At 44.7% G+C, this 13,488-nt stretch overlaps 1 protein-coding gene across 1 annotated transcript in view; it reads right to left on the reverse strand.

The window, feature by feature from the left end:
* Nucleotides 1-834: 834 nt before the first annotated feature.
* Nucleotides 835-13,488, reverse strand: part of CDC73 (cell division cycle 73) — a 28,743-nt gene continuing 16,089 nt past the window's right edge. The window contains exons 7-16 of the mRNA XM_032946708.2: nucleotides 12,988-13,204; nucleotides 11,932-12,033; nucleotides 10,337-10,409; nucleotides 7,424-7,488; nucleotides 6,467-6,524; nucleotides 5,045-5,168; nucleotides 4,070-4,222; nucleotides 3,136-3,236; nucleotides 2,848-2,989; nucleotides 835-1,460 (exon numbers count right to left, since the gene is read on the reverse strand). Of these exons, the coding sequence (XP_032802599.1) occupies nucleotides 1,424-1,460; nucleotides 2,848-2,989; nucleotides 3,136-3,236; nucleotides 4,070-4,222; nucleotides 5,045-5,168; nucleotides 6,467-6,524; nucleotides 7,424-7,488; nucleotides 10,337-10,409; nucleotides 11,932-12,033; nucleotides 12,988-13,204 (1,072 nt within the window). The 3' untranslated portion in view covers nucleotides 835-1,423. The remainder of the gene's footprint in view (nucleotides 1,461-2,847; nucleotides 2,990-3,135; nucleotides 3,237-4,069; nucleotides 4,223-5,044; nucleotides 5,169-6,466; nucleotides 6,525-7,423; nucleotides 7,489-10,336; nucleotides 10,410-11,931; nucleotides 12,034-12,987; nucleotides 13,205-13,488) is intronic.

A 13,488-nucleotide genomic window follows, 5' to 3' on the forward strand; every position in this document is an offset into this window, starting at 1 on the left:
GCTCTAATAACGCAACGTTCATTAGATTGGATTGATTGGCGCGTACGTCATGTGGAATGCGTTGAACAATCACGGGGCGTGTACAGCATGGAACGAGTTAACTTGAATTTGAATGGTCAGCAAATTGGTGGTAAGACAGAGCGTGGTAGGTGGCGTGGACTGGAGTTTGGGAAACCCTGGGCCTATACGTAACACGTGAGGTTATAAAGATAGCTAAAATGCATTAACGTCTCAAACATTTGAAAGGAGACCCTCAGCGGCAGCTGTTAATGTGGGCACTGGAGAACTGGGACCACTGAAAATACAAACGAGGAGGTGCAAAGGAAACACATCACGATACTGTAATGGGATTAGGATGATGCTCTACGAATTAGTCACGATAATTATTTGAATCGCTGTGGGGAGTAAAAAGTTCAACAGGACGAGACCCAGATTACAATAACCCCTCCTGAACAATCCTTGTGACTGCAAGGATTTCCTCGGTAAATGTCATGACATTTTAAGCTTCCCGAGCGAGAACGCAAGACAAACAACGCCCATTGCACGCGTTCAACCTTAATAAGAAAGCATTAAAAATCATGTAAACTGTGTACGTTCGTTCCTTATTTATAATTCAAACTGAAAATCCGAAACTGTAACACCATGAGCAAACTGTTCCCAAACACTTGTATTGGATTTCAAATCGTAAAAGTCTGTGCATGAATATGCACTTGTTGCAAAAAAGGACTGCACAAGGCCTTTAAAAAATAAAAAAAATCTAAGGTTTAGTTTATTGCAGCCAAGGCAAGTGTGATTTCAATCGGAAATAAAACAGTAAATGACACAACAGCATCCTTTTATTTTTATTTTTTTTATTCAATGTCTAAATGTTTGCTATAACAGTAATTTAAACAATGTACAGATATTTTTTTTGGGAATCATTCTTACACGAAGGCATTGTGAGCATGACTTAAAATCCCAGTGTGCAGCATCTGATGTTTGTCAATTCTAGTCATAAGTATGAATTTTCGGGGATACAAGTACTACCGTTCCAAAAGACGGCTTTCTGTAACTATGATCAACGGAATTGTTGCAAGGAGATCTACAGTTGTTTGGGCGTTCTCCGTAAATGCTTTGTCACTGGTGGTTAGGCCTTACGGATGTTACGGTGTAACCTGGCTATGTTCAATCCAAGTACAAATGGGTGGACACGGACAACACAGGGTGTAGAGCTTCGGTCAAGCGCTCACACAAGTGGAGTACACACAGGTCCAGACTCGCACACGAATACGCAGGTGGGTCACAAATACGCGCAAAAACACAGGCGCAATTACACAGAACCACACGCACTCGCGCACACAGACCTTCACACATATACACGCACACACAAAAACACAGATGCAAAAATTTGCTTTATGTCAGGTTGGTCCAGGTCTCAGGAATTTTAGAACCTCAAATGTGTCTTGTGCTTGACCATGTACCTGCAAGACAAGGGAGAAAGAGCAGGGCAGCAGAAGAGGGCAGAGGCATTAGAAGTAAATACACGAAGGCAGCAGCCAAACATTAAAATGTGTGGATGTGCAATTATGTGTTTGCTATGTGTCACTGAACGCACTGGACACCCTTGCAAACGAGATGTCCCAACACAAGGAATTATCCAAGTGAAATATTTTTAAAAAAACCAAGGCTACACGAAAAATAAAGCAAATTTGCAATGAGTGGCATAGCTTATGGATTCTCCATGATCAAGTGTTGCAATTACCAAGTAAAATGTAAATACATACAACACTCAGAATGGTTTTTTTTTGTGAAGGCAGCTGAGCTTCACTTAGGCGCAAAGAGGTTTACATGCCAAGTGTGATGTTCTGGGTTAAACGACGTGTTTCGGGTTTCATGTCAAGCTTTCAGCAACACACCAATGTGCAGCATCCTCAGCAGTTGAAGTGAAAATGCCTGCAGTTATTTTGTGGCGTAAGCATGAGAGAATAAATTCCCCAACAGGTGGCCTAACCCAGAGAACCACACTTGAGTTACGAGTGGCTGTGACAAGCTACTTGTTGAACAAGAACTTACCTGCTGTTGGGCTGACTTATGAAATATACATTTTAGCGTCTGGATATCGGTGGCTTTTACGATTTTGGAGGTAGTTTAAAGGGTTATTGAAATAAATACATTGAGACGAAATTTCACAACAGGAAAGTGAATGCAGGCTGGAAACGTGCGCATTGAATGTACAAAAGCTCTCATTCAGCCTTATCCCGACCACCAGCTCAAAAGAACTGCATGTGTGGCCATTTTGGTTGGGATGGCCACATTTTCTAAACTCTTTGCAGTCAGCTGTCTAAACGATAAATTGGCGCACACCCTCATTCCTTTTGAGCACGTGCAATGTTAAGTTAACCCACGTGTTGTTCAGTTATGTTTACAAGGTACGCAAGCGACAAAGCCAATTGTATTTGCAAGTCCATTTGATAATTTTTATCATGACATTCCATGAGAGCTTTCCTGAGCCTGCTGAAATGACAAGAGCCCAGGAATGCATCAACAAGCAGATTTTGAAGGAAAAAAAACTGTTAATCAGGAAACAATGTTTAGAATGTGATTCTTATCAGACCCCATGGTGTATAAAGTGCTGTCTCAAATGCTCCTCGACCACTCTGCCCTTTCTATGTGCTGTGAAGGACCATTACCCAAAATGTCACCTATCGTTTATTTTTAAGGTTTGCAGTGTTATTGACAAACGTGTTGAGTTTTTGTTATTGTTGTGCTTGTGCATCGCTGTCAGCGCAATATCGACCAATCAGTTTGTCCTCGTGTTGCAAATTGGTGGGTGCGGTCTGGACATTGTGCAGGATGCGAGTGCATTACTGGTCAAGGGTATTCCAGAAGCTCAGGAGCACAGCTTGGTCCAGATGTCTCTTGTGTCGGCTGAGCTCCAGCACTTGGACATCCCACTTCATCACGTTGGCATCCAACCGCTCCTCCTCAAACTTCAGGTGGAACGCCTTGACTAGAGGACAGGGTTTGGAGAAGGGCTAGACACTTTTAGCATAGGGAGACAATAGCGCGCAATCATATTTGGGTTAACGTTAGGCTTAATTTGAATTTCAAATGTGCATTTGCGTGCGTTGTAAGATGGAAAATGCATACACTTACTCTTTGCGAATATATCAACAGGTGAGCCATCAGGAGAAAGCCAGGGCCATCCCTTAAACTGCCAGGCAGGGCCCTGGACAAAAACGGCCACCACCCTTTCCCTGCAAAAGACCCGCAAACGGGAGGAAAAAAAAACACCTTCACATATGCATACACATCATCACTCCACAGAGAAACACGCACTCACTCGTGCCAGGCTAAGGGCACTCTGAGGATACATGAACTTTCAAAGACTCACTAGCAGGTCACAGGACAAACCCATGTGTTATAGGTTGGTTGACTCAGATGAATGGCAGATGTACCACAATGTGCGCCCCACTCTGCCAACATTCTGGGTCTTAGCCATCCGGTGCTCTGCTTCGTTGTTATGAGCGTTGCTTCTCTACCCTCCATTGTTGTTGGAGGGCTGCTGCCTCCAACTGCCCAGGAGCGTCCATCACAAGCCTCCTCCTACTGAGGCGTTACAATGCTGGTGCCAGTCATCAGCAACTTCAATCAGCTCCAAATCCTCTCGTACCATTCCAACCCATACTTTTGGCTAGCCCATACCACAATCGTTTTTGCACCAAACAAACTGCCGCATGCAGACATATATACACAAATACCCTCTATATAGCCTTAACAGACTGTTGGGGCAAGTGTTGTTGGGGAGCACCTATGACGGCCGGGACAGCACACGAGGGGGTGGGTGACCAGCACCACGCCCGACCTTGATGTTTACACACCACACCAGGTACTCATTTGAGGCCGAGTCGACCTAGGAGAGGCCCAGGACCGGTTCAGATAATCGTCACTGGTGTTGGCCTTGAGCAGGAATCGAACCCGGGTTGCCGTGTTCGTAGCACGGCGCGCTAACTGCTACGCTACCGCTCCCCACAATACACACGCATGTACACATGAACGAACGAATGCACACAGACACACGCACACACACCAGTCCTGCTGTGTGAGCTTGAGCGGTTGGTCAATGACACGGTAGGGCACGGTGCCAGCGCCTCCGGCAGCCCCGGCCTCTCTCCTCCGCTGGATAAGCACCTCGTTATCCCGGACACATCCAGCCCCCTTCTTCTCCTCTGTCGACATAAACCTGCAACATCCCCCATACTCATCAGTCATTGCCAAGCATCACATGTGCGTGCATGCGTATGCACGTGGCAGAGAGTATATTGTGTATAATTATTAGACTACACAGGTACTTTTGCACGTGTATTAACAAGTTACAAATTAATTGATTAATATGACAATCCGGTTTACGATGATCCACATTTACAATGCTGATATGCCGCCATGGATCGATTTACGACACGGCTCTGAACGCATTTGAACAGTCGGTCTGGTTTCCGATGTGACTTGGCGTGGAGCTTTTGCTATCCTCGAGTGTGTTTGTGTGGATGTTTACCTATTAAACCCTGTTAGATACAGCTGATGAATGGAAAAAAAAAACACATCGGCAAGTGATGTTCAAAGCATTTCTAATGTCTATGGGAAAATAGGGGTCCGATTTACGAGGACCCGGTTCACGGCGACGAGGTTTCCAGCAACGCATCGTGACGACGTAGAAGCGGAGACCGCCTGCAAATTGCTGCGCTCATTATACACGCGTCGAATCATGTGCATAAGAACTGATCGTTCACGATCTATCATAATTACAAGCTAATGTTATATTAAGGGTAACCGAGAGAAGACTGTACAAACAAGGCAGAATATAAATAGCAATAAGAAACCACAGACAATTCTTCGTCCTTGGGAAAAAAAAATCGCAACCCAAAACCCCTGACAATTTACTCAGTCGTGCAAGGCAGGTGGTGGAGAGGGATAGATTGTTACATGCCACGTGCTTGGCATTCCAAACGAAGTGTAATTCATTGTCGTTTACTGTCATCAAAGGATTGGGTTTGTGCTTGAATACTTGAGGTCCTGCAGCAGATCCTTGGCGTTGAGCATCGTGATGAGCGCCGTGGTGGCCGCGGGTATGATGATGATGGGCGTCCTTGACCCTTTCTTCTGATTGGGTGGAGGTCGAGCCTGGGAGACTGAACACAGAAGTACAGTAGACTTCCGATTATCCCCGTGCGGTTTATCCGTTTTGCGGATGAACCTCGCACCTGAGATTTTGACATGAATTACTAATGCATGGATTTTACCTTACGCCCATATTAACAATGTAAAAGCAGTTATACATTGTTATTTTTGTAAATGTTTATTACAAGTCACACGGGCTTAAACCGAACAAACATGTTGCTCCGGTTAATCAGAAATTCATGTAATCGCCTCTACAGTACAGTAGTTGATTGATTTTGAGTGGCGTGGCTCTGCTGCTGTCCACTTAGTGGGCGCAGTCTTCTGCTGGGCAGGAGCAGGAAAGTGTAATCACTGAGCACACGCATAGATCAGTCGATCGTGAGAATTCGTTCATTAACAAACTAAATTTTCTTAACTTGAACATAATTTATACCTATAATACTGGTTTTTGGCATAGAGATCCGCGGAAAATGGATATGTTTGGATCATCCGCGATTTTGAAATATCCGCTGCTGTTCTCCCCGTCATTAGCGCGGATAACCGAGAGTCTGCTGTATTATGATTGAGCGGGGAAGCCAGGAAAGGTAGCCATCTTACTCAGCTGGCAGACTGCTATCGTTTGATGTTACATAACAACGACGAAGACTTAGGAATAGGTTTTACCCTTTTAACTGGCACAAAAACTGACACCTTTATTCAAGGCATCATGTTTGCAATAACCACAACACAAGCAGTCAAAATGCAAACAAAAAAGACAACTCTGACAGTGCATATTATCAGAGTTGTCTTTTTTGTTTGCATTTTGACTGCTTGTGTTGTGGTTATTGCAAACATGATGCCTTGAATAAAGGTGTCAGTTTTTGTGCCAGTTAAAAGGGTAAAACCTATTCCTATATCTTGTTTCTGGCAAAGGAGGTCTCATAATGTTAAAAAAGACGAAGACTGTTGGGGCAAGTGCCAGCCTTCATAAGTGATCGCTAACAGCACTTGCCCCAACAGTCTGATTTTACACACGACCACACACACACACACACGTAGTTGGCGTAGTCCTTGGGCGGCATGACCAAGCATGACTTGCCTACTCGTCAATGCATGTGAAGAAGCCAGGGTAGAGGTGCCAAATTATTCACAGGTAAACCATTCAAATGGGGGCTTAAAGTTCTACCACTTTTTTGTCTCCATCCTTGCCAAGAGCACACAGGAGAAAAGCAGACGGTGAACACATTTCCCCGATGCACTCTCACTTAGTGATGCAAACGCAAACACTCGCTCGCTCGAGAACGCTCACACACTCTCTTCTGCCTCTCACCAGGTCGGGGCACAGGCTGCGTGGCAGGAACTTGCGTTTTTCTGGCAGATGCTCCTTCCTGCGAAATACAGAGAAAGGGTGCAGCGGTCGCACGAGTGGTAAGGACACCGCACTACGAAAACCCGGAGACCTGGGTTCCATTAGCAAACGTGCCTACATTAGGGGCGAGTGATATCTGAACCGGTCCTGTTCGTTGCCTTCCCCACCGTGGTGAAGTACGGTCAAACAGCCACCAAGATTGACACGGCATGGCGAATTGTTTGTGAATCCAGGAATATCTGGCTGAAGTTTTTAAAACTATTCTATATCCATTATTACATTTATGTGTACTGATGTCTCACAGAACAAAACAATCGTGTACAGGTATCCCTCCATTTATGAAAGGGATGCATTCTTCAAAAAAGACATGTAAAACGATATTTCGTAAATTGGAATGGCTTTTCCCATCAATGTAATACTAAAAATGTCCTTCCAACAATACAAAAATAATGATAAAGGACGTAATTATTTAAACTGTTTAATAATAATTAATAATAAAAAATAACATAATGAACCTTATCAGGGAACCCACCATAAGATCTGCTGCATGTTCGAATGACTGGCAAGGTGATGTGGTGGTGTGACTGTTGCACTGCGGGGACAGTGCCGACACTGTCGCGGATGGATGACGCAGCCTCCCGGGTGGCTCTTGTTTTATGAGCTCATGGCACGTGGCGGAGTGAAATTTCGAGAACGCGGGAATTCGATTTCGTTCATCGAAAAGGGTCACAATATTTGTCAATTGCGTCAACGTGAAATTTTGTAAATTGAATGTTCGTAAATTCAGGCATACCTGTACCACACTACCAATAATAACTCTCGCTCTCTCTTGCAACCTAGCAGGCAATATAGATGAACGTTGGATACAATGTGTTTATTATGTAGACTAGCGTATAGTCTGGGTGTGGCATTACATACCGTCACAGATTTGAGGGTCATGCCGTGGTACGTGGAGATCGTATCGATCTTGAAGCCCTCGGTTTCTGTACGCACACAAAGCAACAGCGGTTATGATTAGTTCCTGAGAAGTAATACTATCAAGAAGCAATGTGGCCAGGAATCGAACTCAGTTCACCAGGGGGGTTCAGAGTTTAATGTGGTAGCCCATGCGCCACTGCTCCCTCATCTCTCTTAATCCTCGTCTGAATGCATCACTCTCATCTGAATACATTTACAATTCACTCAATAGTTCCGTCCACTCTCTAAATATGTTTTAAATCTCACCATATCTTCATAGGCCGCCCCTCTTGTCACAATATAGCTGTTTAGGCTATATTGTGACATATCTACTGTCTACGAATATTAATCTGCAAGTCACTTGACCACCTGTCTCCCATCTAACTACATCTCTGTCTCTTGCCCATTGCATATCGCACGGTCTAGCTCTTCACTTCCATTCTCTTCTCTCATCTCAGTACGTCTCTGTCTTGTCTATATACATCTCTCACCCTACTTGTCCATCTCATCTGCATTGTTTTCTTTTCATCACAGGACATCCTGTGAATTTTTTTTATTTTTATTAATTTGTTGTTTTATACTTTTACGTGACTTTACTGAATAGAACCAAAGAGTAAGAAATGATCAGTCTATAATTTTAATGGTAGGTTTATTTGAACAGTGAGAGATAGAAAAACAAAAAAATCCAGAAAAACGCATGTCAAAAATGTTATAAATTGATTTGCATTTTTATGAGGGAAATAAGTATTTGACCCCCTCTCAATCAGAAAGATGTCTGGCTCCCAGGTATCTTTTATACAGGTAATGAGCTGAGATTATGAGCACACTCTTAAAGGGAGTGCTCCTAATCTCAGCTTGTTACCTGTATAAAAGACACCTGTCCACAGAAGCAATCAATCAATCAGATTCCAAACTCTCCACCATGGCCAAGACCAGCCTTGCTTACGCAAGGCTGGAATGGGCTACAAGACCATTGCCAAGCAGCTTGGTGAGAAGGTGACAACAGTTGGTGCGATTATTCGCAAATGGAAGAAACACAAAAGAACTGTCAATCTCCCTCGGCCTGGGGCTCCATGCAAGATCTCACCTCGTGAAGTTGCAATGATCATGAGAATGGTGAGGAATCAGCCCAGAACTACACGGGAGGATCTTGTCAATGATCTCAAGGCAGCTGGGACCATAGTCACCAAGAAAACAATTGGTAACACACCACGCCTTGAAGGACTGAAATCCTGCAGTGCCCGCAAGGTCCCCCTGCTCAAGAAAGCACATATACATGCCCGTCTGAAGTTTGCCAATGCACATCTGAATGATTCAGAGGACAACTGGGTGGAAGTGTTGTGGTCAGATGAGACCAAAATGGAGCTCTTTGGCATCAACTCAACTTGCCGTGTTTGGAGGAGGAGGAATGCTGCCTATAACCCCAAGAACACCATCCCCACTGTCAAACATGGAGGTGGAAACATTATGCTTTGGGGGTGTTTTTCTGCTAAGGGGACAGGACAACTTCACCGCATCAAAGGGACGATGGACGGGGCCATGTACCGTCAAATCTTGAGTGAGAACCTCCTTCCCTCAGCCAGGGCATTGAAAATGGGTCGTGGATGGGCATTCCAGCATGACAATGACCCAAAACACACGGCCAAGGCAACAAAGGAGTGGCTCAAGAAGAAGCACATTAAGGTCCTGGAGTGGCCTAGCCAGTGTCCAGACCTTAATCTCATAGAAAATCTGTGGAGGGAGGTGAAGCTTCGAGTTGCCAAACGTTAGCCTCAAAACCTTAATGACTTGGAGAAGATCTGCAAAGAGGAGTGGGACAAAATCCCTCCTGAGATGTGTGCAAACCTGGTGGCCAACTACAAGAAACGTCTGACCTCTGTGATTGCCAACAAGGGTTTTGCCACCAAGTACTAAGTCATGTTTTGCAGATGGGTCAAATACTTATTTCCCTCATTAAAATGCAAATCAATTTATAACATTTTTGACATGCGTTTTTCCGGATTTTTTTGTTGTTATTCTGTCTCTCACTGTTCAAATAAACCTACCATTAAAATTATAGACTGATCATTTCTTTGTCAGTGGGCAAACGTACAAAATCAGTAGGGGATCAAATACTTTTTTCCCTCACTGTATATAAATTTCCAAAGCGACCTGGCCACAGATGATAGCTCAACAAAGTGGCTTATCATGCTGACATTTATAGCAGCCAAATACTCTAAATCCATGTGTCTAAATGCGGAGGGAAAAACCAGAGAACCCGAAGAAAAATCCACACGACCACGGGGAGAGAGAGAGAGACACACGCAAACTCCACATATACAGCAGGTGTGAGGGTCAGGATCAAACCACCGACCTCCTGCATACCAGGCGAGGTAGTTAACATTTTGCCACCGCATATATCTCCACATGATCTAGACATTCTGTTGGTCAACTCAGCCTATAAATTAATACCTGTCGAGTACGTAAGCATCAGCACTGGAAAGACAAAGGTGGCTGGGTAAGGTGCTGATCACCCCACCCATTCATATGCGATTATGTAAATGTCTTTAGTAAGCAACAAAAACTCAGCAAATTTGTCAAAAACACTGACCCTAAAAGGAAGAAATATCCATATACAATAGCAGATGTTTACGGCAATGGCCCCTTCTTTACAGCCCGAGAGACTGAGTGGATAAGATTTGGTGACTTTACTTTAGACCACGGGGCCTAATAAAAAAATAAAATTGTCACACACATTTCCTGATGAACAGTGTTTGAATTGACACGTGTAGTCCGCTTTGAAGAAGATATTAAGCAGCAATGTATAGTGACATCGGGCACTGCTGAGCTAGCGGTAAAAACAAGCGAGGTGTGTTACGCGAGCGATGCGCGTACCCTCCTTCCCCTTGAAGCGCTCCTGATCGTAGCGGTTGTAGGCAGCCGGGACGGACTGCTTCACCGTGGGTTGCTGTGAAGGGAGGGGCAAGTTCAGTGGCAGAGTGCACCAGCTACCAAAACACACTTGTACATACATTAAGACATAGCACACTGCCGTTTCCATGTGGAGTGACTGACTGCATACGGTGTGAACTCAGTTATTATAACAATTGGTCTATTATCCAGGAGTCTCAGGCTCGATGTCCAGGAGGCTGCTACCTGGGTATACATCCCAAATTGTTCAGAAAAAAAAGATCGCCCAGAAAAAAACTTACCATGCAAAGGAGAATATAATTCAGTGAATGGCCCTTTATAGATGGGATCACAAACCCACCTCTTGTACTGTCATCTCCTGGTGGTTTCACAAATCTGTGTGACCCTTCAAACCCTTGCCTCCAAAGTGCTGAATCACAGGCATGAGCCACCATCCCCAAGGCTTGGTATTCTCTAGTTTTAGTCTCAATCAAGTCTGACGTCTAAAGTAACTTCTATAATAGATCAGCTTTGGTCCTAAATTGAAAAGCTGGATTGAGTTCCCAGTCTAGTCATAAAAGATGACATATGCTTTGTGATAACATCTGCAATGAAATCAATTCGGCTTTCATTTGTGTGTTGGCATAAAATAGCCAAACTGATGTTTTTTGGCCAATCTAAGCTAATTCTTTACATCAACCCAAACAACCCTTACACTGTTTTAAAACTATATTGAAGCACAGAAGTGCACTCACATTTAAGCTGGCCTATGGTTGGACAGCAGTGTAGCGATCAGCACACAGCGCTACGAACCCGGCGACCCCGATTCTATTGTCGCTCACAACCCATTACAGTGGCAACAATTTGAACTGGTCCTGTGCCTCCATGAGGTTGACTCAGCCTCAAAAAGATGTTTACACCCCACACCTGGTGTGGGGTGTAAACATTAGCATTGCAGAGACAAAGGTGGCCGGCCGTGGTGCTGGATACCCACCCCCTCCGGCGTAGTTTCGGCCTTAAATCGGTGCTCACTAACAGCACTTGCCCCAACAGTTTATTAAAGGCTATACAGGGGACCTTTATGCTTGGATTCGAAAATTGTACTCTGATCGCTACTACCCTAGTTGCTGGTCCTGTGAACGTCACTCATTGATTCTTAAATGCTGAGGACTCACTGCTCCTGCGTTAAACCACAGCAATGCAGGTCACAACACGTCTCTTACTGCTTCTTCCCTTGTAACGCTTGACTTTGGGAATTCCCTCTCTTTCCTAAGCTCTCATAATAACCTTGATAAATAAAAAAACGTGTTATATTGTTTGTTTTTTATATATATAATTACTTATGGGAGTAAAGCGGAGAACCTGGAGGGTAAGCAGGATAATCATGCAGAACAGGGAGAGAACACACAAACTCAACACAGACAGGCTCCCGAGTTGGGAAACTAACCCAGGCTCTTCCTGCTGAGAGGCACCAGTGTTACCACTGCGCTAACCCTGCCGTTTCTTTGCTGGCCGCTAAACGTTTTGAAACTTTGGGCCTGTGCTCAGCAACTGTGTTTACACACTCATATTTTACGTACTGGCTGGCTGAGAGGCTGGGCAGGCCGTGGCTCCTGAGGCGCTTTCCCTTCCTCCCGTGCCTTCACCGATTGCAGGATGGCGAAGATATTCTTGGCAAAATCCTAATCACATACACACAACCATCCCCACCAAACTCTGCCCAATGAGCATTCGCTACATGGGATTACAAGCACAAATCACGCGGGTTATTTTAATCACTTGTACATCCTTAACTGTGAAACCTTCTTCACCACACACAATCATGGCTTCACTTAATCTGTGCTCACACCAACAGTGCTTTACTTGAATACTAATTTCTGTGGCATTACTGTAATATATTACTTTAATTGAATGATGACAAATTGTTACTGCAGCTAATAAATAACTTTCAGAAACAATACAACTATATTTAAATTGTGTATTTCTTAAGGAAGCCAGATAGATGGAGGCATTATTAAATTGGCATTATTGATTTTTTTCTGGCAAGAACCGACTTCGCTTTGAATAGTGTTACACGGTTCTTGAGCTGTCCCTAGCAGAAGAGATGTTTGTCACAATGGGTTATCAGCTGGTTACATGTAAATTACATGACGTGTACATCGAAAAGTATAAATAGTGAATGGCTCTTGGGAAGGTGATTGACGGGAAGACGAGCAGACTGGTTTTCTTGTACGCATGAACTCATCAAGGGATGGTGAGACGAGGCCCAGCAGTAACGTGTTCGCCATTTATGCAGAGGTTCGCGGTTCCAATCTGGCAGGCTCCCCTGGTTATTACTGCAGAATGTGTCTGCTTCACAGTGGATGTTCAAGATCCTGTGACATCGTTAAAAAATTAGGCGAATGTGTGCCGATGTCAGGGTCCAAATTTATGAAATTGAAAAAATGACCTTCAAATGCCACAACTGCGAACACTGGCGCTGTGTAACCTTTTGCCACACAAGCCACAGCTGCCACTGGGGGTGAGCCCCTTTAAATGTTTGAGCTGATGTGCGAGGCAAGGTACTTATCCCGTGTAAAGCGCTCCTAGCCGCCCCGGCGTACAGGGGCGCTCTCTCAAGGAAGACAAAACGGTACCTTGCCGGAGCTCTGCAGGATGGTGGTGCGGGTTCTCCACAGCCGCTCCCGGCTCACGATGTCCCTCGTCGCGTCCACCTCGGCGTCCACGAAGCTGCGCTGCTCCAGGCCGGCGACGTCCTCCTCCAGGTCCGACTTGATCGTCGAGCGCTTCTTGGCCATGATTTTTGCCTTGATGGCCGCGATCTTCTCCACGGACATCGCTTCGGAGAGGGAGCTGTGAGAGGTGACGCGCGCCGAGGAGTTCGCACGATTACTCAGAGAGCCCGACTCTGTAGCACCGGGTTATGAGCAGGATTGTATAAGTAAATTTTTTTTTAGCGTTACCATGAACTGCAAGGGGGCAAAAAAAAACGAGTAAGATTACCGGTTTGCCACACGTGCAGAAATGTCTAAGAGCAGTATAACTTTTTTACCTTTGTAACTGAGAAATTAAGGGCGCTGCGATGGTGTAACGGTTCACACACTTGACTTGCAATCAAGAGGTAGCCGGTTCGATTA

Source organism: Petromyzon marinus, chromosome 5 (assembly GCF_048934315.1).
Source record: "Petromyzon marinus isolate PM22_M1 ecotype Great Lakes invasive population chromosome 5, UKy_Petmar_22M1.pri1.0, whole genome shotgun sequence".
NCBI classification, from domain to species: domain Eukaryota; kingdom Metazoa; phylum Chordata; class Hyperoartia; order Petromyzontiformes; family Petromyzontidae; genus Petromyzon; species Petromyzon marinus.